We start from the raw sequence: 26,246 nt of genomic DNA, 5'->3' as shown, positions 1-26,246 counted from the left end.
CTGCTGGCGGGGTCAATGTACATAACACTTGCCTTTGTGCTGCTTGAGGGTGCGGGCTTTCTTCTGTTACTGTCGTGTAGGACATCTAGGTGGGCTCCGTCACACCGACTACACCTCTTCTTTAAGCGGCACTCGGCTGCCATGTGACTGCGCGCACATCGGTAACAGCGTCGGTTGGACTTTATCCATTGACCCACTTCGTCGGCGGTCATCTTCTTGAATGTGTCACATTGTGACAACCAGTGTTCTTTCTCGCAGTACGGGCACACCATCTTCCACTTCTCTTTCATCGAGGGGGTACTGTGGTTCTTGCTGCTCGGTACTGGTTCTGATTGGTGCATGACAGTCACCAATCTTCGGCCATCGTTTGCTCTCCTAGGTCCCTCTCTGGAGCTTGGTGTGCTCCGCACGAACGTATCCAATCGCAGGCTGCTGACTTCTCTCGCCAGGAAGTCGGCTAGGTCTAGGAGGGATGGCTCGGGACCGTTAGGATCACGGTGGTCTCTTTGCCGCCTGAAGCGCTCTTGTCGGGCGGGCGGAAGCTTCTCTAAAATCCTCTCGACATTAGAGTTTGCGTATAGTTCGTGCATACCCTTTTCTCGTTGCGCCCCCAACATCCCTACCAGGGATTGTACCTTGATAGACAGGTCGTCTAGTGAGCGATTGTCTGTTGCTGGGGGTAGGCGGTCAATATGCCTTATCTCTTGTATTACGTAGTCCCATATGCATCCATATTTTTGGTCGAGTGCTGCTAGAGCCGCTGTGTATGGGGTAGTAGAGGTGGCATAGGCCAGCGCTATATTGTGCGCTCGGGGCACCTTGAGGTGCTTCAATAGGATAGCATACTTGTGGCGTTCATCAGCTACATCAGCCATCATTGTCTCTAAGCACATCCGTAGCTCCGTGTACTGTGCTCTGTTCTCATGGGTGAAGTCTGGAAACGTCGGTGTGCCAATGTATGATGCCGTAGATGGCTGGCACATCAGTGAGTGTTGGAAGAGAGGCCTCCTAGGCGAGTCTCCTCTTACGCCTCTTGGTGGGCTGGTACCTGCTGGGTACCATGGCCCGCGTATCCAGGTGCTATTCCTCGGGGCTGGTCGTGCGTCAAGCTCACCCGTGAATTGAGTCGGGGGTCTGTAGCGCAGAGCCGCGGGGGTAGAGCCTGGGCTGTACTGGACCTCCTGGTCCTGTGGAGTACTGTGCTGCTGTCGGGCTTGACTCTCCTCCTCTCCCTCTTCTTCTTCCTCTGTCAGGTCCTCTAGATCCTGTAGTCGTCTATTTAGCCTCTCCGCGGTGTATACCGTTCCTTCCTTGTAGCTGGGTCTCACTGGGACCGGTCGGGGAAGGAGTTCGGAGGGGGGTATAGGCTCTCTCTGGTGGTCGGGCTCAGGGTCGCTTAATCGGTTAGGGGAGGGTGCCCTTGACCCGTGTCTTGACGAGGCCCTGGAACCCCGTGCGGAGGGAGGGGGTGTTGCCCTGGCGATCAGCTGCTCCATTAGCTGCGCTTGTAATCGGTCGCGCTCGGCTTCGCGCTTGGTGAGAGCGATGTCGCGCTCTGCTTCTCTTTGGGCACCGGCAGCGGCACGCTGGGCTTCGGCGGCGGCGCGCTGGGCTTCGGCGTGGTCTCTTACCATATTCTCTTCCGTCTGAAGGCGTCTAATCTCTAGACGTATACGATCTTCGTCGCTCCGTTGCTGCGCTTGGAGGCGTTCTCTTTCCATGGAAGAATGTTCGCGCTCACTAAGCGTCTGTGCTTGGAGTCGATCGCGCTTTGTTGAGGCTGCTAGGCTGGCGAGGAACGCCTGTGCCAGCATCTTGTCCGCCTCGCTGGGGGAAGACGCTTGTTGAGGTGATCCGCTCCTGGCAGTACTCGTTGGAGATGCGTTCTCCTGCGGGGAGTCCTGGAGCTCTATCTCCTGGGCGCTCTCCTCTTCTTGTACCGGGCAGAGTTCCATCTCTGGAGGGTTGTCTTTCTCCTGGGGCTCTCCGGGGACTACTTCTTGGGTCTTGGCGGGGGGTAAAGTCGTGTCAGTTCCCTCCTGGTCCCTACCGTGAGCTTGGTCAGTTACATTAGAACCCACTAGGGCCTCTGTTGGCGGGGTAGCCTGGTTGATAGGGTCGGACATAATTTTACTTTCTACTTTTTCCGCGTTTACCGTCTGTAGAAGGCTAGGTAGTATACTGGCAACGTAATCCTCTAAGTACTGAGGTGGCTGCCGTCTACGCTGCGGGCGATCTACTTTAGGAGGACCGTTTTGTGGAGTGTTCATCATAGGCCATTTCAATATTAATACCACTATATTAATATTACACTAGTTATTCTCCGGCTCGAAGGACCAATTGTAACTGAGGGGTACAATTCCCTGACTGTATTGATAAGTATGGTATCATTAAACCACTACCGCTTTATGTACTTTAATTACTGGCCATACAGTACACGATATATGAATATGATGAACACTTCCCACAATGAAATCGGTTCCAGTCAAAGGTATTAATCAAGTATTTAATGGAGCAAAAGGTACATAGGATACTTTACATTATTCTTTGAATGCACTTGTAAGGCAAAGGAGTATGCGTAGGCAAATCAATAACGAATGTCCATTCTCTGGTTACGCAGGAGGTAATTATACAACCTGAATCTTAGGGAATTATATCTATGGTACACTAGTAATAGCGGGAGATACTGGAAGGGGTTCCCACTGGTTGTAAGCCAGCAAGGGGGTAGAAGATCTGTCGGTAGTAGGACGTCTGGTCAACGATGACTAGGGAGACTTCAGGTACAGAAGCCGGTGCAGTAGTCTCTTGATCCACAGACGAATACAGCTTGGTTCTCTTGTAGACTGTAGCTCTACAGTGAAGAAAGCTAGGCGGCCTCAGGCTCTCTGAGCGCCGACTCGACTTGACTCCTCTCGGGGTAAATCCAACACGTGCAGCGTTGGCTGGTTCTCCGCTCCATAAATCATAGGACCAAAGCAAATATATTCCAGCCGCAAAGGCTATGCAGTCGTCGGGTAGATTAATCCAGTGTACATGTCCATACGGCTCTCGCCTAGGTCTCCTCGGGTGAAGGCGCCATGCGGTCGGCCCAGCCTGGATAAGAACTCTAGCTAATACGAGAAAGCGTTGGAGATGCTGGTCACTATAGAATTCTAACCGCACGATACACTATACACAAATAGACTATTAAAGACTCAATAGAAATATGTCGCACTCGACGGTATAGTGCCAAACTCTGACAATTCAGTTATTAATTCGCACGCGGTCTCGATGCTCTTATTCTGAGGCCAAACAGGCCATACTTCACCGCACGTTGTATCGTGGGTGAGGCTTCAACTTATCGGTAACATGCTAAGTGCACGAAGGGTACGGAGGTAAGGGGCTAAGGGTCTTCTACATTCACCTGCGCCGTATTTATACGCACGGTGCACAAATAGTGCCACTCTCATTTCTGTCGCCGTATCCCTGGGCAGGGCCGGGCAAGTACAGACATGTCGTGTCGGTGACTTTGAACTTGGCTCCGGGGGCCGGCCCCTGGCGCCGGTGGACCGCTGTCCAATAGGAGAATGAACTATTATGGGCTGGACTAAAGGGATATTCCGTGTATATGTACAAGGAATATACAAGGGATATCAAACGATATACAAATACTATTCAATATATATCAATAAATAAATATATATATTCGGTTTAATCTGATCCTTCGTAACACTCACCCTTTTATTTCATTCCTTTTCTTTGAGCGTGATAAGGTGTGTGTTTCATAATATTTCCCGTTCAGTGAATCCCTTTTATTCTCCTTCCCTATGCTCCCCCTTCCTTCCCCATATTACCAACCGGGAACAGTATAAGTGTAATTCCTTAGAGAAGGTAAATACTGTGTTCCGCCCAGACGTGGGCAGCACTTAGTCTGGGTACCTTGAGAGCACTTGGTGCCTGGGTGTAATACTATAATTGATTTATGCCAGTGTAATCATTACTGCACCAATCACCAGACGTAGCATTGTTGTAACTAGGCTGAGTTACAATAACATCCATCCAGAACGGGAGCACTGTGTGCGTGTCTTTTATTGAACCTAACCCTAATCCCAACCCTTTGATGCGGGTAATACATTTATCATTAACCCCTTCCTATTCTACCTTCCATTTCCACTCTAAGGTTTCTGGTGTTACTGAGGGAGGGTACTGCTTGCGGGGGGAACCAAGTTATTTCTTTACCATCCAGTCATTAGGTGTGGGAGGGCTAAGGAGACAATTGTGGAGGGTGAGGGTGTGTTGGGGAGTACTGGTGACTGCCCCAGAGAGAGGGAGGAAGACCAGAGTACCGGACCAGGTTTGTAAATCCTGGGCCTCATACATTCCCACTGCCAGTCTCCAGTTGACGCTCCGGACCCCAAAGACGGAGGTGCAGCTGGCCAGAGTGCTACTGTGTCTCGCTACCTAGTGACCGCACACCACAGTTCCCACGAAGCAGGGATAATCCACCCTGCTACATTTGGCGTCACGAACAGGATCAACATCCTACTCCACTCCCTCGTAAGTGACGACCCAGAGACCTGAGATGTCGGACGACGACACCCCGAAGCCGGAGGTCAAAGCCGGGCCGTCCCGGTCGGAGCGACGAGATGACCCGTCAGCCCCTCTCAAAGAAGAAGGGGAGAAAGCGGAGACGGTACAGACGTTGGCCGCAGAAGTGGAGTTCCTAAAGGGTCAACTCCAAGACCAGGCGGGTGTCCTGGACCACCAGGCCGAACAACTGGAAAGGGCCCGGCGCCAGGAGTCGCTTGCAGCGGCGCAAGCCATGATCCTCCAGCTCCCTCCAGCGCCCCTCCCGGTGGTGTACGTCCAACGAGAGCGGAAGTGCAGCGGATTCGGGGGTGAAAAGGAGAGAGGGGAACTGCCTGTGGAAGACTGGATCCAGGCCATGAAGACCCATCTCCGTGCCAGTCGAGTGCCCGCGGAAGAACAAGCGGAGGTCGTACAGCTTCACCTCAAAGGCGAAGCGAAGCAGATGGTACACTTCCGGACAGAGGGAACTATCTCAGACACGGAAGGCTTGTTCGCGCTCCTCGAGGAAACCTATGGGGACAAGGTCCCGGTTAGCGTTCGACTGGGGGAGTTCTTCGACCGAAGGCAGGCCGCCGGCGAGACCGTACGCCAATTCGCCTATGACCTGCAAGAGAGGATCCGTCGCCTACGACGTCGGGTGCCTACGCAGGTTGCCGACGCCGCTGCCCTGCTACAAGAACGGTTTGTAGTAGGCCTCAGAGACGAGGCCCTGAGGAGAGAAATGCGGAAGTATATGAGAGAGGACGGGACGCGGCCGTTTCCTCAAGTCCTGAAGGCGGCGATCGATTGGTCGGAGGACGAGCTGGTCCTCCCCTCCGACAAGAGCTCCTCCCGGGGTTTAGTACACGCCGCGGCCGCGGAGAGACGAGAGGCCCCACCGAACGTCGACGCGCTGCAAGAAGCTATTCAGCAGCTCAAGGCCGGACAGGAACAGCTAGGTGCGCGCCAAGAGCAACTATTCCTGGCCTTCCAACAGGAACGTGACGCGCCCCGGAGAGGTGCCACTGGGCGGCGCCGCCGGGACGACGCGACTGCCGCCACACGGGAACCACCCCGCCGAGATGAAGAGGGCAGGCTGATCTGCTACGCCTGCAATCAGCCGGGCCACATCAGCAGGGATTGCCCCCGCTCAGCCCGCGGGCCAGGCATAGCCACTAACCCCGCCCCCGAAGCTCCGGGCCCGACAGGATACCGACCCGGGTCACGAAGAGCAGTGGACGCCGTCACAGTCGGAGTCACCGACTCGGCTACAGAAGGCAGGAGGATGCAGGACGTGCACGGGGAGTGCCTCACCCTAGACGTTCAGATCGATGGGGTCGAGACCCGCTGCCTCTTCGATACAGGCGCCGAAGTCACCACCATGAACGAGAGTCACTTCAGAAGACACTTCCCACAGTCGAGGTTGACCCCCTCCAACTGGATCACCCTCATTGCCGCCAACGGGTTGGAGATCCCGGTGGTGGGGTGTCTGTACGCCGAAGTGCAGTGCCTAGAGATGACGTTCGCGGGGAAATGCATATTCATCCTCAAGGACGACCCCGCCCGAGTGGCACCAGGAGACGCCGTCCAGGGACTTCTGGGCATAAACGTGCTCGGCGGGGTAGACGGCCTGTTCAGAGGAATCAAGGGGATGCGCCTGGCGAGCCGAAGACGGGTCGACGCTAGGAGCATCGCCATCCGCCGTATCGTCACCGCCATGGCCCAAGAGGCCCGAGAGTGTACCGCCCCGGGAAGAATGGGATACGTCAAAGTGGCCGGCCGAGAGCCGGTGGTTATTCCCCCACACAGCGAAGTGATTGTCTCAGGCCGCTGCGAGACGACAGTGGGGACGCGATGCCCCGTGATGCTAGAGAACACGCCAAGTGCGAACCTGCCCCCCAGAATGCTGGTGGCAAACGTGGTGACCTACGCTCGACAGGGAAGAGTGTCGGTGCAGGTGTTGAACCCGACCGACGTTGAGATGGTGCTCAGACCCAGGTCCAGGCTGGCGGAGCTCCACTGCCCCCGTCAAGTGCAACCTAAGGAGAGGGTGACCGTGGAGGAAGTAGATGGAGGCATCCGAGTGGCGGCGATTGAGGCTTGAGACAGCCCGCCCGAAGGAGAGCTGTACGGAAGAGTCCGAGGACTGAACGTGCCCGTGCAGGCGAATCTGCAAGATCTCACGCCGGCCCAAGTGAGTCGACTAAATCAAGTGCTGGAGAAACACAAGGTGGTGTTCTCCGTGGACGACGGAGACTACGGTTACACTACCACGGTCACTCACTACATCCCCACCGGTAACGCATCCCCGGTCAAGCAACGGCATCGCCGAATACCGCCTCACGTGTTTCAGGAGGTGAAGCGGCACGTACAAGACCTGGTGGACCAGGGGGTGCTAGTAGATAGCTGCAGTCCGTGGGCGTCACCGGCTGTGATCGTCATAAAGAAAGACGGCTCCGTGCGGTTCTGCTGTGACTACCGCCGCCTCAATAACGTGACGCACCGAGACGCATACCCCCTACCTCGTATTGAGGAGTCCCTAGACGCCTTGGGGCAGGCCAAGATCTTCTCCTCACTCGACCTCACCGCTGGCTACTTCCAAGTGGCGGTGAAAGAAGAGGATCAAGAGAAAACAGCCGTCACGACACCCTTCGGCCTCTATCAGTGGACCCGCATGCCCTTCGGCTTGTGTAACGCACCGCAACCTTCCAGCGGTTGATGACCGCCGTGCTGGGAGACCTGGCCTTCGGCACATTGTCTCCGCAGCCGGCATACAGGTCGACACCGACAAGGTGAAGGCGTTGGAGGACTGGCCAGCGCCACGCTCAGCGAAGGAGGTGAGGCAGGTTATCGGGTTCCTGTCCTATTATCGGCGGTTCGTGCCCCGCTTCGCCCAAGTGGCCCAGCCCCTGCATGCCCTGATGGGAAAAGAAAAGAAGGGGTTCGCTAAAGGCCGGCCCGAGGCCTTCAAGTGGACTCTGCAGTGTCAGACGGCCTTCGATCATCTGCGAGAGTGCCTCTTGACGCCTCCGGTGCTGGCCTACCCCGATCTCCAACTCCCCTTCATAGTGACCACCGACGGGAGCTATTTGGGACTAGGAGCAGTACTAAGCCAGAAGCAAGAGGGCGTGGAGCGAGTCATCGCCTTTGCGAGCCGAGGTCTACGGGGGTCCGAAAGGAATGACCAGAACTATAGCGCGTTCAAGCTGGAACTCCTCGCCCAGAAGTGGGCAGTCACTGAGAAGTTCCGAGTCCTCTTGATGTACGCCCAGTTCACCGTGATCACCGACCATAACCCACTGAAACACCTAGGTACGGCCAACCTGGGAGCAGTGGAGCAACGCTGGAACGCTCAGCTCGCAGAGTACGACTTCGTGGTCCAATACAAGCCTGGTCAACTCAACCAGAACGCCGACGCCCTGTCTCGCATGCCGATGCGGACCGAACCTGAGGTAGAAGATACCGAAAAAGACTTCCTAACAATACCCGCGACCGGCACTCACACCCGTCAGGGTCTACCGGAACGGACCGCCTCCTTGTGCGCCCCCGCCTCAGTCGCCCGCGATGGCTACGTCCTGGTCCCAGCGGAAGAGGTACGGGCCCTGCTAGGCCCCGAGAGACCGACCGATACATGGGAGGTCCCGAGCGCCAGTGCTTGTCGGATAGCAACACAGAAAGGGAACAGCGGGTATGACTGGGCGGAAATGCGGCAGCTACAGGCGGACGATCCCGAGTTGGGCCCGGTGTGGCGGGCAGTGACCCGGGGAGTTCCTCCCACCAATGTACAGTTAAAAGAGGGAGACCCGAGACTCCGCAAGTTATACGGGCAGTGGGAGCGGTTCCGTCTGCACCAACAAGTACTGTTTCGACGAGTCAGTGACCCCCGGGTCGGGGAGGAGGTTCTGCAGCTGGTGGTGCCCACGGCCCTGCGACGGAGGATCTACGAGACCCAACACGAAGATGGAGGACACTACGGAGGGCAAGGGACAGTGGACCTGATGAGGCGAAGTTATTACTGGATCGGGATGGCAGAAGAGGTGAAGAAATGGGTGCAGCAATGCAAGCGATGCACATTAGCCCGGGATGTGTTTCCTAAAGCTCAGGCCCTGATGACCTGCACCAACGTGACAGCCCCCATGGAGGTCCTTGCTATGGACTTTACCGTGTTGGAGAGGTCAGTGGGTGGCTATGAGAACGTACTGGTGCTGACCGACATGTTCACCAGATTCACTATTGCCGCACCGACCAAAGACCAGACGGCGAAGACCACCGCCGCCGCCATCATCAAGCATTGGTTTGTGTATTATGGTTGCCCTGCCCGACTCCATGCCGACCAAGGGCGTAATTTCGAGTCGAGCGTCATCAAGGAACTCTGCCGACTGTACGGAATCTCCAAGAGCCGCACCACGCCTTACCATCCTCAGGGGAATGGGCAATGTGAGAGGTTCAACCGGACCATGCACGACATGCTGCGGAGTCTGCCCGCAGAGAAGAAGCGAGACTGGAAAGAGCACCTACCCGAGTTGGTACTCACTTACAATTGCCATGTGCACTCCTCAACGGGGTACTCCCCCTTCTACCTGCTCTTCGGGAGAGACGCCCGAATGCCCCGAGATGTCCTGGGGGGGCGAGACGCCATCCAGGATGTAAGTTCAAAGTGGCGGGAAATGTAGCAGTCTGGAAAATATGGTATATTATTCAGAACTGCTGACTGTGTTTTATATCCCTCTTGTACACAAAGACATTCTAACTAGTGTCCTTGATATTCACACGAACAATGACACAAGCGTCCCAATCCGAAGAGCACTGGAATATGGATTATAAATGACAGTACTGAATCATATTCTACAATGCGTCTCCCCTTGTGACTGGCAGGCGGGACCAGCAATGGGCGGTAGCAGGCAGAGAGTGGCGGAGAGAGTTGGGAAGTGATATATGGAAGAGACCAGCGGAAGTCGCTCTCTTCGGCAGTGAACTTGACAACGAGTAGTCGCAGCTAACGGGGGCTCTGGATAGCCCTGTTGCTGACGTTATGCCAGAGGGCCCCGTGAGAGGACAACGGGTGATAACAAGTACTGGCTAGTGGACACGATATCCTAGCAGTACCAGTGGTATTATATGAACAATAAGTGCAGAGCCAGGCACTAGCAATCGAGTTATAGTAGTTACAGTGTGCGGTATAGGTAACTTGCGGTTAAACAATTATCCAAGTCTTTAACTACCGAGTTATAGTAGTTACAGTGTGCAGTATAGAGTGCGCGCACCAGGACGAGCGTGGGCCAACAACCATTCTGCTCCGGCTGACTTCGACCAGACCTGCAACCGGCTGCCTGCTTTCAGCCTGCTCCGGAGGACTTCACTCAGACCTGCACCAGGCTGCCTGCGGCCGACGGGAGTTCCGCCCATCCAGCAGGGGTCGTCATCACACAGTACATGCTCTCAGCCGGCGCTGCCTCTCTGCCTAGCTCCGCCTGCTGACATCCTCGCGAGAGCGTTCGACGCCATCTTGCCTCCCGGACAACAGTGGAGTGGCGAGGCGGCCATTTCGGATGAGTACAAATGGGCATTGATGCTCCCGATTCCTTATACAATATACAGTGTGGTGCAGCCCGCGGGCGAAAGTAACGTTGCTACTACCAGTTCATAGGGGTACCCCGAACAATATATGCCGGCATTAAGATAGGACTTTACCGGTATTTTGTGGGCTCACTCTTTTATTTCATTCCTTTTCTTTGAGCGTGATAAGGTGTGTGTTTCATAATATTTCCCGTTCAGTGAATCCCTTTTATTCTCCTTCCCTATGCTCCCCCTTCCTTCCCCATATTACCATCCGGGAACAGTATAAGTGTAATTCCTTAGAGAAGGTAAATACTGTGTTCCGCCCAGACGTGGGCAGCACTTAGTCTGGGTACCTTGAGAGCACTTGGTGCCTGGGTGTAATACTATAATTGATTTATGCCAGTGTAATCATTGTGTGGATACCCATGGTGCAGTAATCACCAGACGTAGCATTGTTGTAACTAGGCTGAGTTACAATAACATCCATCCAGAACGGGAGCACTGTGTGCGTGTCTTTTATTGAACCTAACCTTAATCCCAACCCTTTGATGCGGTCAGGGCCGCCTGGGAGAAATGCGAGGCCCTGTGCGAGATTTAAACGCGAGCCCCCCCCCCCCCCCCCCCCTAAAAGGTAAAAAAATATATATATATATATATATATATATATTTTTTTAATACAGTCTACATATTCTTAAATAATAGCGCTGCCCGAGGCTGGGCATGATACAGTCAACATATAGCAAGAGAGAGAGCGAGAGAGCGAGAGAGAGCTCCCGTTCTACAGTCAATATACAGTGTTATCGCTGCACAGACCCGGCAGGCCGGCAATGCCCCTGACCCTCCACCAGAGCAAGGCCAGAGCGAGAGAGAGAGAGAGAGAGAGAGAGAGAGAGAGAGAGAGAGAGAGAGAGAGAGAGAGAGAGAGAGAGAGAGAGAGAGACACATTGGAAAGAAACAACCCAAAACCAGAGCAAATTGAAATGCTATTTGGCCCTAAACAGAGAGTATACAGTGGCAGAATACCTGAGCACTGTGACTGATCCAAAACTAAGAAGATCCTTACTAGATACAGACTCAGCGAGCACAGCCTAGCCATGCAACAACTTTCATCTTCAGTCCATCTGCCGAACATCCTCTTCGTCTTGGCAAAGTTGGCATAACCATCATACTTGGTATTGATAACAAGCTTATGGCCCACGGTGTAATTTCTTCTGATCCATGCTGCTTTTGAAAAGACATCCACTCGCTCCTCTGAATAGCGCTGAATAGATCCCTGTACCTCGTGGGTCCGGGAAGAGCCCGGAAACACTATTCTAAAATCTGTAGAGCAGCAGAGCCGCAGAAACCGGAACACTGCAGAGCCGCAGAGGCAGGAACAAGTCAGACACATTCTACAAACGTGTCTAATGTGAAATATATAAGCATATAAGCAAAACTAGATTTTAGGTCTGTGATGAAAAAGGGCCTCGCGGGAAGGGGGGCCTTCCCGCGAGGCCCTGTGCGACCGCACTGCTCGCACACCCCCTGAGGCGGCCCTGGATGCGGGTAATACATTTATCATTAACCCCTTCCTATTCTACCTTCCATTTCCACTGTAAGGTTTCTGGTGTTACTGAGGGAGGGTACTGCTTGCGGGGGGAACCAAGTTATTTCTTTACCATCCAGTCATTAGGTGTGGGAGGGCTAAGGAGACAATTGTGGAGGGTGAGGGTGTGTTGGGGAGTACTGCTGACTGCCCCAGAGAGAGGGAGGAAGACCAGAGTACCGGACCAGGTTTGTAAATCCTGGGCCTCATACATTCCCACTGCCAGTCTCCAGTTGACGCTCCGGACCCCAAAGACGGAGGTGCAGCTGGCCAGAGTGCTACTGTGTCTCGCTACCTAGTGACCGCGCACCACAGTTCCCACGAAGCAGGGATAATCCACCCTGCTACACATAGTATATTGTATATTGTATGGTAACTCAGTTACTTCTATTCTGCATCGAACATTGTACATAATATACTGAACACTGTGACCTCTATTTTTACTTCTATTTTACATGCTATAATATTTTATTTCATACTTATCTTGTCTAGCAGTCTCTGGAGCGTAACAGTAAGAAGCATTTTGTATAAAAGTATTCTGTACTTCTGTATGACAACTATTAAAGAAACTTGAAACTTGAACTTTTAGTGGAGAGGGGAGCTATATTCAAGTAGCAGCTAGTACGAGTTCTCAAACAGTAGCCTATTTCTTTTCTCCCCTTCTCATTTCTGTTGAAACCATAGGGCACCAGGGTACTGTGCACACATCATTGGGCTCATGTACAGTTTAGACATTTCTCGTGCATAAAATGAAGACACTGCCTCCTGTACATGTCGGCCACAGCAGTGGCATAAACCCAGAGGGAAGAAGGTAGCAGGCCAGCCTATAACCTCTGCAGTGGTGGCAAAAGTGATCCCCACCTACACTCCTAACAAGTAGTTTCAAAGCACAATAAAAACACAGATACATTTGGTAATAAAGGCAAAATGGTGCTCATTCACAGTTTATTGAAAAATAAAATGTGCACGTCATGCAGTTTGATGTGAAAGAATAATAGCCTAGGCACAACATCCGATACATTTCTACAGTGAATAGTTAATACTATGCATAACACAGTTAACCGTAACATGTATCTTTCTGCCTTTATGAAAGAGTCAGGAATCAGTGAGGAAATACTAACTAACATGGACGGCATTCACATCACAGCATGAATATATCACAATATTAACCACAGCATACTGGATTATCCTGAATAACAATACACAACATACTTGTTCACATGTCATTTTTCTTTCACTCTAAAGTACAGTTTATTCCCCCTCAAATGTATATACTCTATTATTACTATATACTATTTTTGTATCACAAACAGTGCTGTATATTTGTAGACCTCTTCCAATGTACAGTTTATATGTCTGAGGAGAAGACTGGTACTCATCATCTTCGTCTCCACAAAGTAGGCTACTGGGGGGTCTACTGTACAGTATGTGAGACATATTTCCTTTAGAGTGAAAGAAAAATGACATGTGAACAAGTATGTTGTGTGCCAGGTTAATGTACTCTACTATTTTTGTATCACAAACAGTGCTGTATATGTACAGTTTATTCCCCCTCAAATGTATATACTCTATTATTACTATATGCGAGAGAGCCCCCCCCCAACAATGCTGTATATTTGTAGACCTCTTCCAATGTACAGTTTATATGTCCTTGCACTAGATAGTACTGTACATTAGTACACTGCATAGTATTGTTTATTATATGGTAACTCAGAACATTGTACATATGTCTATACCGAACACTGTGACCTAATTTTCTTCTTCTAAATTACAAGCTATACTATGTTATTTGATACTATCTGGTCTAGCACAGTCTCTGGAGCGTAACAGTAAGAAGCATTTTGTATGAAAGTATTCTGTACTTCTGTATGACAACTATTAAAGAAACTTGAAACTTGAAACTTGATGCTGCTCTCCAGGACCGAGATCATGGCGTTCTTCTGCTCCAGGTCCCGCAGCAGCTCTGTGTTCTCCTTCTCCTTCAGCTCCTCGCACCTCTTGGCAGCCAGATATGGACACATGGAACGTAAACACTATTATTAGTACAATACATATGATAGGAGCTGGAGCACATAAGTACACACACACACACACAATCACATGCACAAGTACACAAACATAAACACAATGACCATCAGTCCATTAGTACATTAAAACCAGACACTGTCCGCAGACTCTTTACATCTTTACTACCGTAGGCTCCATCACCTTGGAACAGATAATACTTGTGCAGGCTCTATCACAACATTATAGAAAGATGTGTTTATTATTAATCAAGCAGGCTTGGATCCCATACATGTAGGTTTAACAATAGAGATCAGACTCAAGACAGTTTTATGCTCTGTTGTGAGTCCTGTTTGTTTAAACGGAGAAAGATTTTAACCTCACACCTAAGTTTGGTTTATATACTAAAATTGCTAACAGATTAGGGGAATAGCTACAATTTAAATCTTGTTCGGTCCCGGCGTGTGGCTCACAGCACCATCGGCCTCTGCAGGTTCAGCTTGGGCCTCTCCCTCATGAAGTACTGCCCGCCGAATATGATGGCGGCATACAGGCCGCAGAACATGAAGGACTTGCTCCTGAAGTGGGACAGAATACACACAGAACATGGAAGATTTACTACGGTACGGCTCAATACACACAATTGTTAAGGGGATGCAGACCTGAGAAAGACGTTTGTCTTGTTTACATCAGGGTCCCCTATTTTCAATTCATAGTGACATTTATGACACACACATCATACATGACATTTATGACGTAGGGACATACATGACATACAGGTATATAGTACTGTTACATTTGTGACATATACGATATGCAATATGATATGATTGATCGATTGAAAACTTTATTAACAGATTGCAGAATGGGTACAATACAATAGCTTAAAGACGTGTTTTCACCATGTTAAGGCTAGACGAGGCATGATACAATACCTGGTGTATCTTGGATGTAATGATTGATTGATTGATTGATTGATTGATTGAAAGAAAATTAACAGATTGCAGAATGGGTACAATACAGTACAGCTCAATAAACACAACTGTTAAAGGGATGCAGACCAGAGAAAGACTTTCATCTTGTTTACATCAGGGTCCCCCATTTTCAATTCATCATAACATGACATACATGACATACAGATACAGTACTGCTACATCTATACATTTATGACATACCAGATTTACAAATACAGTACTGTTTGTGATACAAAAAGAGTCTAAAAAAGAGAGTATATGATAACGTTAGCACACTGTCGATGGCTCATTGATTTAACTGTAGCTACTGTACAGTAGCAAGCCAAGTTACTATGGGGGACCCTGATGTAAACAAGACGAAAGTCTTTCTCTGGTCTGCATCCCCTTAACAATTGTGTATATTGAGCTGTACTGTATTGTACCCATTCTGCAATCTGTTAAATAAAGTTTTCATTCATTCGTTCATTCACTTACCGATCTTTGTGCACCTTCTTAGTTCAAGTGTCGAACGAAGTTGGACGTTGCATGATTGCATCTCCATCTGTGATCCTCGAACGGCACGTTTTGCATACTGCGATTCGTTTTTTGTTTATCACAGCATAGTTTTTATAACGAAACGCAACAATCTTGGGTAGCATTTTACATTTCGCCGTTCGGAATGAGTGAACTCAGCTGTAACATTACTTCCTGACTGTGCATTGCTCGTGCTATCGCGCAACGTGATTGGTTGTTTCAAAGTGCCCTACTGTAAAATATGCCCTACTTTGTTTACTTGTTTATTGCACAATGTCGCTCTATTGGTTGGATTCTTATTATATATTATTACTATTGTATTATGCACATCGTTGCGGGCAATTTCATTTTATAAATAATAAAAAAAAAAATATATATATTATCCCGCTGGGACTCGAACCCCGGGCGTCAGGTTGAAAGGAATAACCTTAAACCACTAGACTACGGTACTAGACAAAATATACCCATTATAAAGAGAGCCCACCTGGCACTACACAAAATATACACATTGACTGCTAATTCGACAGGTCTTAACGGTTTAATTATTTTATTCAGCAACATTGCGTACACAAACTTATTGTTACCAAGAAGCATTACACTAACGCTTTCTTTTGATGAAATGAATGGACAAGAGAGCCGTACGTCGGCCATCTAATGAAGTTAGATTTGACACGTTTTAATATATACACTTTGACTGCTGAATTGACACGTTTAACTTATTCATTCTTTAATTCAGCAACATTCATTCATGCAGTCTGTAGACATACTGTAGGACGTTGTAGCATCCTATGAATGAAGTCACCAGCTGTAATGGAATTGAATGGAACTCGAGCTTAGTCCAGTGCGGAGCTCCTCCAATGAATGAACAAAAAGCCGGCGCGTCGGGCAGTTGTCACCAGCTGTATGAGAGCGCCCCCGCTGGTCATTGTTAACATTAACCATGCCAAGCGACGTCATAACAGCAGGCAAACAGCTGTTCCTGGACTTTTCCCAGCTGTATCTGTAAGACACAGAGGAATGAGAGGTACACCTATAAGCTACATCATTAACAGTAGGTGGAAAGGACTACCCCATTGGTTGTGGCTTGAGCTATCACATTTACATTTACATTTAGTCATTTAGCTGACGCTTTTATCCAAAGCGACTTACAAGTTCTGTGCGACAAGACAGCAAGAAGGGTATAACTCTATCAGCTGAGTAACAATGTTCATCAAAGTGTTGCATGTTACAGTGTAGGTTAGTTTATTAGGACAAGTGCATGACATTAAGGTTAGTCGGGGTTAGATTTTTTTTTTTTTTTTTTTTTTTTTTATCATTTCAGATAATGGTTGAAGAAGTGAGTCTATCATCAGGTAATGGTTTTCTTAATGGTATGCCCAATGGTGCCCCCGGCTGTAAGCTCTGTTGTGAATCCTTTCCACCTTAACCTGTTAAGCTGTAAGCTGTATTTCGCCTAAAGGTACATGCCTAAGTAAATGGAAGATTGCTCCACTTCTGCAAGGTCAATTTGCATGTTCTTGGTATGTAGGAACATCTAGGGACCTGGGAGTATGTATTTCCAGTGTCAGAAATATTGTGTCTGTTACTAGGCTGAGTAAATTGTAATGAACCTAAACTCTGTAGCTGAGGTACTAACAAACGAAGTGACATCTAAACCCTTTAATATCACCAGGGGTTGCCTTCAAGGCTCGCCTTTATCACCGCTCCTGTTCATTTTAGCTATCGAACCGTTAGCAATAGCAATCAGGGCTAACAGACAGCTACATGGGATTGAAATCGGCAATAACGATCACAGAATAGCCCTTTTTGCGGACGATGTCATTTTGTTCCTAAAAAACCTAGATACATCGATACCTGCACTGCTCGATATAATTGATCAGTTCGGCAGTATCTCTGGATATAAACTAAACGCCTCAAAATCATCACTTATGCTGCTTAATGACAACGAGAGAAAAACCGCTGACCAACAAGAATTTCCTTTCAAGCTCTCGAACAGCTTCACTTATCTGGGCATCAAAATAATACCCCAAATAGAAAATATAGCATCAATAAACTATGAACCTATGATAGACTCTGTATTCAAATCCATAGAGAGATGGATGTTCTTGCCCATCTCTGTGATAGGGAGGATAAACATACTAAAGATGACCATACTACCAAAGTTCCTATATTTATTTCAAAATATCCCTCTGGCACCACCGGTAAGAATGTTCGGAAAGATTGCGTCTCTCATCTCAAAATTTATCTGGCGCAAGAAATGTCCTAGAGTCCGCCTATCTCTGTTGTATCTTCCATTCGATGCAGGGGGGTTGACCTGTCCTAACCTTCATTGGTATTACCTGGCTGCACAATTGAGAACTGTAATGTTTTATTTTTCTAAGGAAGAACCACCATCATGGATGGGAGTGAAAGCATACCCAATGCAACTACCACTACATTTATACATGTATTCAGCTGAGCCAAAATATTTAAGAAAACATACTACACACCCCATAGTGCTCAACATGATTAATGTATGGTATGAGGTAAAGAAATTTATGAAAATAAACAACTCCATGTCGCAATTCAGCCCAATCTGGGGAAACGTCTCATTTAAACCAGGCAAACTGGATGCCGGATTCAAACTATGGACAAAAGAAGGAATAAGTTAAATATCTGACCTTTACAAAGATGGGGTCTTGATACCTTTTGAGGAACTATCAATAAAATACAACATCCCAAGGAAGCATTTTTTTAAATACTTGCAACTGAGAAGTTTCATTTCCTCTCTGCAAAACCAGTCACTGGCAATTCCTACACTTTCATCTTTAGAAAAAATTATCATCAAAAACTGCAATAGCAAAGGCCTGTTATCAATGTTCTATAACTGGATTGTATCTGGTTCAGACGAGACGTCATTATCTAGATTGGAGTCATGGAGGCTGGACTTGGGAGAGGAGATCTCAAACGAGGACTGGAACAGAGCATGCGAGGAGGCTCAGACACAAACAGCCAACACTAGCTTAAAACTACTTCAATACAAATGGCTGATGCAGACTTATATAACCCCTGTCAAACTGAATAAATACAACAGCAACACACCAGATAGGTGCTTTAAATGTACCAAGGATCGGGGAACTTTTATACATTGTATTTGGGAATGTGACAAAATCAAGAAGTTCTGGGGGGAGGTGGTGAATAAAATCAAAGATATCCTGTCAGTGAATATCCCACTAGACTCCAAAATGATATTGTTACATTTATATCCAATAAATCTGAACCTGAGAACCAAACAATTTAAATTTATTGATTTTGCTATACTACAGGCAAAAAGAACAATAGCTTTCAATTGGAAGAAAATAGACGCACCCACAATCGGTGCTTGGATTAAAAACATGGCACAATGCATGTCTATGGAGAGAATAACGTATATCCTCAGGAACAATATAGAGATTTACGAGGATATATGGAAACCATTTAATGAATATCTGAGAAGGGAAGATATAGGAGGGCTGCTATAGGATGAGTCCCCCCGCTCTCTCCCGCGGTCAGCCGTGACCCGGACCCCGGGAGAGACCGGAGACACGTCAGTGAAGGTGTTGTAAAGATGTCATTTATTTTTATTTCTTTCTTTATTTTTATTTTTATGTACATTTTCTTTTCCTCTTTTCAATTATTTATATTTGTGTACGAGCTATTCTAATGGAGGTACAAATGAATGTACATATTATTTCTGTATGAGAACAGTAAAAACAAAACCAAAGATGCTAAGAGAGAGAAAAGGGGAGGGGGGAGGGGGGTATGTGGGTATATGTATAATCTTGTGGAGAAAAGGACTAACTGACTACAATGAAAACCTGAAATGTGTACTGTAAAACCCAATAAAAATATTGTACTAGAAGAAAAGGGAGGTTTAAAGGAAATAGAAGGATACGGGAGGAAGGAGGTTCAAGGAGGGTCCCTGGACCCATGACGCGCATATTTACCTGAGTCAGAATAAATTTTTTTTAGAGCAAGTATTATAATTTGATATGATGGTTTAAGGACGACATACACTAAGTATTAGTACCAAGTATCTGGGAAACCAACTGATGTGGGATTAATAGCCAAGGATGATGGGGTATATATGTATGTAAAACAAAATGCAAGGTAAACTGAGTTTAAAACTTTTCTATATATCCCTGTTCAAGGAAGATATACATATCGTCATTGGATTTTGTACAGGCCAACGAATGTGCGATTACTATTCAAAGAATGACTTAGTCAATAATTGTATATATTCTTCTTTCTGCAAGAACGGTATTTTTGTATTTTTTTTTTTTAATTTTCTCTTTATGGTTTAGGCCTGTATAAGGGCGATGTACACTGTCTGTGTAACCACCTGAAAAGCCAAACGGTGGAAGATTGACAATCAAATATGTTATTATTTGTATGTTTGTGAATATAAATGCAAATAAAAATTTAGTTAAAAAAAAAAAAAATTGTAATGAAGAAAAGGAGAATATAAATGATGATTTATGATTTTTGCATCTTTGATCATGTTAAATCTGCAGGGCACGAAAAAATTCTCACTGAGCTCATTCACCACCTTATTGAGATCATGTGTACAAAACATCTAAGCAAATGAACCGTGGGAAGATGATTAAACAGAAGGATTTGTAGATACAGTAATTAATGATAATCGATTTTAATTATAAATTCATATTTGACCTTGAACTTGACCTTGACATTATTATGGCCAAATCATACATCTATGGATAGGGAAAATGCTCCTCTTTCCAATGGCAGGGTTGAATCTGAATTTAGTAATTTCCTTGCGGTTTTTACGATAATTAGCATTTTCCGATAAATTCGTATTTCCGATCAATCGTATAAAACATCGGTAAAAATGAAAATATACACTTTGACTACTGTTTTTGATAGGGTTATGGTATTTACTCTTGGCTACAAAAAATATATATTTAAAAACATTAACCTCTTAACATCCAAGGGCCCACATGTGGACGATTCTTTGCCGACATCTAGTGGCTTGGGTGTGCATTTATTTTAATACAATATATAGATAGAATTAAAGCCCTTTCAGGTGACAAAATCCGTTCAGCGGTTCTCGAGTTACATGCCGATATGTGAGGCGTGCCCCAAAGTACGCAAAAGTACACATTACCACCCCCGACTCCCGGGGCTCTAGCTCCGTCAATCATTTGGCGATCTCGAAAATCTTTGCACAAGGTTGTAGCCAATGAGTGTGGCTTTCCAATGATACCCCATGATATGATAATTTGGGATCTAATACGGTCTCTATTGATCGATTTATGATAAAGAAAAGCAGGGTCCCCCTATCACTGTCACTGAAGTCTGTAAAGCCTTGAAAGACATAGACTGTAAAAAGTCAGCAGGTCCGGACAACCTACACCCAGTCCTCCTAAAGACAGCTGCTGATTTTATTGCTGAGCCCATTGCCTCAATTTTTTATCTTAGTTTTGTGACTAGTACCATCCCCAACGTGTGGAAGTCTGCTTTTGTCCTTCCATTATTAAAAAGTGGGGACCCCTCAGATGTTAACACTTTCACTGCCCAAGCTTAATTCCTTTTTACCTCCTTGAATGCCCAGCACCACTTCAATGTTAACGTTAATATCGCCTAATCTATGTTTTAAATTATGGCTATGTGTCTAATCTGCCCGTCGCTTATCAAAGACTAATTTTCCAGTCAACATTGTCGTAGCAGATTGTTTTTTTATCGCTTCATTTCCGTTTTCTAGCATTTTGAAAAGCACTTGTTTTCATGGAAAAATTAAGACATTCCATGATAATCGCCCTTTACTGGAATACTCTAGAACGTTGTCATTCCTCGGCTCATTCACGAATCGTTTTCAAATAAACGCTAGATCATTGATAGTACATGTGTACGCACGCACACTCTGGCAGCGAGCTGAAAATCGATTCTCCTATTTCCTGACCGCTCACACAGTCAATCAGCCATATCACATAATCACATAAAAGCGTATATCTCCGTGAAAACAAGTCTGATTATCCTAAGACTGGTAACATAGATTCCTTACCTGAGATCAGATGGTATCCAAATGGATTATTCCAATTCCTGATCGCCATTCGAAAAAATCTATCCTTTTATTGATTCACCGTGAATACTGTAAAAACACATAATCCCCGCTGCTCTGAGGCTCACTAGTGGAGCTGATCGACCCCCCGGCTGCGTGAGTGAGAAGTAAAATGTGGAGTCAGGGATTTTTTTTCTCATTCATTTTCATTGAGTTCAATCCAAAAGGGTGAATTACCATCTGGGAGACGATAGGGGGGCGCTTTTTCACATCTGAGCGCCTGGAGTGGCTGAATTTCCAACGGTAGACTCAGTTGATGAAATATGATTTCAGATCGCTAATAAAAAAGAAACGAGAAAATACGAGAATTCTCGGGTTGGGCAATCAAAGTGTTAATAATTATCGCCCCATTTCTAAGCTCCCTGTCCTGGCCAAAGTTTTTGAATCCTTTGTGAACATTCAACGAAAGCAATTCCTATTAGAAAATAACATCCTAGGTGAGGTCCAGTCACGCTTCAGGTCTGGACATGGTACCATAACTGCAGCCATGCTAGTGTCTAATGACACAATCAACACACTTGACAAGAAACAACATTGTGCAGCATTGTTTGTTGATTTATCAAAAGCATTTGACTCTAGGGCGGTTAGGTGGTCGAGCGGAGATTGCGTTCGTCACCAGCCCCGGAGCTGTGAGCTTGGTTCGCCTGTTCGAATCCAGCTCACAGCTCCGGGGTTGTCACCAGCTTGGCTGGCCGTCTGCACTGATACAATTGGCTGTATCAGAGGGTGGGAGAAGCTGGCGGGTTGGGTCCGGGTCGTTGTAAACAGCGACTCCTACAGTTCGGTCGGGGCGCCTGCTAAGCGCGGATTGGACGTGAGGGGGATAGTGTGGTCCTCCCACACGCTACGCCCTCTCAATGAGAATCCGCGCTGCCAGGTGAAAAGAAGCGGTGATTGGCTGGACGTGTGTCGGAGGAAGCACGTGGTAGCCTCCACTCTCCCAAAAATGATCTGACTGTGGGGGGTAGAGCGCAGCGACCAGGAAGGGACTGGGAATTGGCATACGACTAACATTGGGATGGGAGAAAATCGGAGGAAAATGGAGGGGGAAAAAGACCAAAAAAAAAAAAAAAAAAAAGCATTTGACTCTGTAGACCACAAACTATTACTGGATAGACTGGACAACATTGGCATTGGACAGGAAGCGGTAAATTGGTTCAGAAATTACCTCTCAGACAGAACACGATGTATATTTGCAGAGAACTACAAATCAAGTTTTTTAGAGATCAACAAAGGTGTTCCCCAAGGGTCTATTTTGGCTCCGGTTTTATTCTCTATTTTTATAAATGACCCGGGAAATAAAATCCAGACAGCCAAGATGCATCTTTATGCGGACGATACAGTCCTGTATACAAGTGCTCCGTCCCTTACTCAGGTGATCGAGAACCTCCAGGCTGCGTTTAATTGTTTTCAAACCTCCCTTTTTTTTTTTATCTTAAACTAGTTTTAAATGCAAAGAAAACTAAATCCATGATGTTCACAAGGGCTCACTCACAGCCAGTGAATCATGTTCATATCGTTACGCTAAAGGGAGCAACCATAGAAAATGTTTCATCCTACAAGTATTTGGGCTATGGCTGGATGAAAAGCTATCTTTTAAAGCGCATATTGGAAAACCTCACACAGAAACTTAAACTAAAACTTGTTTTTTTCTTTCACAACAAACAATGCTTTTCTTTTGAGGCCAGAAAGAAACTTGTTCAAGCCACATTCCTGTCTGTAATTGACTATGGTGACATAATATATATGCATGCTGCCTCTTCAATGCTAAAAAAGCTAGACAGTGTGTATCATGCTTCTCTGCACTTCATCACTAGTGCCAAAGGGCTTACTCACCCTTGTGTGCTTTACCAAATGGTAGGATGGACCTTTCTGTACGTACGGAGGAAATCCCACATGTTTGTTTTTATATATAAGGCCATCCTAGGGAAGCTTCCCCTATATCTTTCCAACCTAATTAGCTTTACCTCTAGCAACTACCATGCCAGGTCCACAAGATGGCTACTTTTAAAAAACCAGAGAATAAACACTGAACTAGGAAGAACAGCTTTTTCAAGCTTCGCACCTTGGGCATGGAATGGGCTACAGGACCATATCCACTTAGATACCCTGGTCTCTCTCTGCGAATTAAAATCTATATTACATAACTTCCTAGAAGAAGAATGTCGCTGCTTTCTGTAGTCAGGTCCCAACTGAAAAACTGCAAAATTACTGTATTACCCTGTGTGAGGATTGGTCCGATTCCGCACGCTTCAAGGTACCAATTACCTTCGCGCACCTGAAGTGAGTTCTAATCAGCTCGGTGGAGCCCTTTATATACTCTGGTGTTCCTAACGTTCTGTGTCGGGTCGTTTTGGATTACCACTGGCTGCTGCTTGTTCCCTCCCGTGTTGTACCTCGTCTGTTTTTCTCCAGGACGTCTATGGAAGTCGCCGCTGTTGCTTTTCTCTGTCATCCGTTGGATCTGTGCCTCGTTGCCCGCTTTGCGCAATTGCGCCTTGCTGCAGAGCCGCAGAGTCAGAGGCGCAACGCCACTGTGCCGACTCTGCACCGAGACGAGCTGCAGAGCCGCAGCCTACTCTGCCAAGAACATTCCCCACTTGTGCTTTTTGTTGTTTATTCTATTCCCTGTTATTTTGGAAATAAATATGCCCTGGTTTTTGGCTAACTCTGAACTACCTGTCTGTGCCGTGCTGTTGGGGTTGGTAACAAACCATAACATTACGACCCGACCATGTCGACCCTAGCCGACACAGACAGAGTTATAGCAGCGTTGGCAGTCCAGATCCAACTGACCAACGACCACACCCAACAGTTGGGTGCGGCTGCGCCTGCTGTGCAGGACCTCCGGGCCCAGGTCCAGCTTATTCTGGATTCCCTTGACACTCTGGCCACCCAGCAGACTACCCAGGGTAATCAGCAGGCTGATATTCTGCACCAGCTACATGCTCTCAGTGCAGCATTTAACACCCTGCTTTTGACCGCACCTGTGCCAGGAGTCCCAGCCAGATCACCACCCGCCACCGCGACAGACCCCGCACCTCCCGACCTCGCACCTCGGGAGCCCCGTCTCTCCGAACCACGTTTGTTCGACGGTAACTTCGAGGACTGTGCCACATTCATCATGCAATGTGAGTTGGTTTTCATTCATCAACCCAGCCGATTTACGTCGGAGGGAGCCCGATTAGCTTACATGACTAACCTGCTCACAGGCCGAGCAGCACAGTGGGTTACTGCCTCCTGGTCTATGAGGGCCGATTTTTGTTTCTCCTACCCAGACTTCGTGGCAGAGCTCCGAAGGGTTTTCCACCACCCAGCTCGTGGCCAGGACCCGGGAGCTCGGTTGGGCACCTTCCGGCAGGGCAGTGGCAGTGTCATCGACTACGCGCTGGAGTTCAGACTGGCCGCAACCGAGAGCGGTTGGAATGATCGAGCGCTTCATCTTACCTTCCTGAAGGGGCTCAACGACGCTGTAAGGGACCAGCTCGCGACCCGAGAGGAGCCCGATTCTCTCGAGGGCCTAATCAGCCTCGCCATTTGCATCGACGGCCGCCTCCAGGAGAGAAGGCGTGAGAGAGCACGACTGGGACCCCCAGACGTTCCCCAGACCCCCCGTACTCGTGACTGTTCTGCTGACCGTCCTGCCCCCTCCACGACTGGTGGCTTTTTCCCTCCCGAGCTGTGACCAAGGAGGAACCCATGCAGCTGGGACGCGCCCGCATTAGCCCGGCAGAACGGGAGTCCAGGCTCAGGTCCGGCCTTTGTCTCTACTGCGGCCGGGATGGACACCGTATCTCCAATTGCCCTACCCGGCCAGAAGGACCAGGCTCGCCGGGACCCCGGGAGATCCTGGTGAGCCGTTTTTCCTGTTCCCACACCCGTGCCCCACCTAACCGTCTGACGAGCGTCACCCTAGCCTGGGCGGACCAGCGGGCGACGGTGGGTGCACTCATTGACTCTGGTGCTGAGGGGAGTTTCCTGGACGTTGAGTTTGCCACCCAGGCCAACATTCCACTTGAGGACCTCGAGCGGCCCTTGGAGTTTTTCGCACTGGATCATCACCGCCTGGCTGACATCACCCAACGCACCTGTCCTGTCCTCCTCACCATTGCTGGTAACCACGTTGAGAGATTCCAGTTCTTTATTACCAGATCCCCTCTTGTCCCAGTAGTCCTGGGTCGGCCCTGGCTCGCGCTGCATGAGCCCCACATCGCCTGGTCCTCCGGCACCATCAGGGGGTGGGGCTCCTCCTGTCATGGCCAGTGTCATCAGGCGGCGTCCAGTCCTTCGCCCCGGAGGTCCCCTTGTGTGCCGCCCTCGGACCTCTCAACTATTCCCCCCGAGTACCACGACCTCGGGAAGGTTTTCAGCAAGTCCCGGGCTCAGGCCCTTCCTCCTCACCGGCCTTACGACTGTGCCATCATCCTCCGCTCAGGGGCCCCCCTTCCCAGCAGCCGCCTCTACAGTCTGACCGTCCCTGAGAAGGCCGACTCTCTGTCCCGGTTACACTCCAAGGGGGTTCCAACCACTGAGGATGCGACTCCCATCCTCCCAGAGGTCAGGGTGGTGGGAATGGTCACCTTGGGCATCGAAACCGTGGTCAGGCGTGCCCTACGTTTCCATCCCGCTCCCAGCAACGTTCCTTTTCGTCGCCTCTTCGTCCCCGACTCAGTCCGGTCCCGGGTTCTCCAATGGGGCCATACCAGCCGGTTTGCCTGCCACTCCGGTGTTCACCGCACCTTCTCCTTCCTGGCTCGTCGAATCTGGTGGCCCACCATGAGGAGCGACGTCAAGGGGTTTGTTCTGGCCTGCACAGTCTGCGCCCGCAGCAAGGCCTCCCACCAGGCACCCTCCAGGCTATTACAGCCACTTCCCATTCTGAGCCGCCCTCGGTCCCATCCGGGGAAGCCGAGGCCGGGCAGGTCGCCGGGTGGCTCCCGTGGAGGGGGGGGTACTGTGAGGATTG

General features: G+C 48.4%; 1 protein-coding gene across 1 annotated transcript in view; it reads right to left on the bottom strand.

Moving 5' to 3' along the window:
* Positions 1-14,165: 14,165 nt before the first annotated feature.
* LOC311228507 (SLIT-ROBO Rho GTPase-activating protein 1-like) overlaps positions 14,166-26,246 on the bottom strand; it is a gene marked incomplete at both ends in the record, with an annotated part of 172,077 nt that continues 159,996 nt past the window's right edge. Inside the window, 1 exon segment of the mRNA XM_084314411.1 lies at positions 14,166-14,274. Coding sequence (XP_084170537.1) covers positions 14,166-14,274 — 109 coding nt within the window.

The sequence above is a fragment of the Notolepis coatsorum genome, assembly GCF_963971535.1.
Source record: "Notolepis coatsorum genome assembly, chromosome: 5".
Classification (NCBI taxonomy): domain Eukaryota; kingdom Metazoa; phylum Chordata; class Actinopteri; order Aulopiformes; family Paralepididae; genus Notolepis; species Notolepis coatsorum.
The sequence above is the reverse complement of the archived record's forward strand: the minus strand, read 5'-3'. Positions and strand labels throughout refer to the sequence as shown.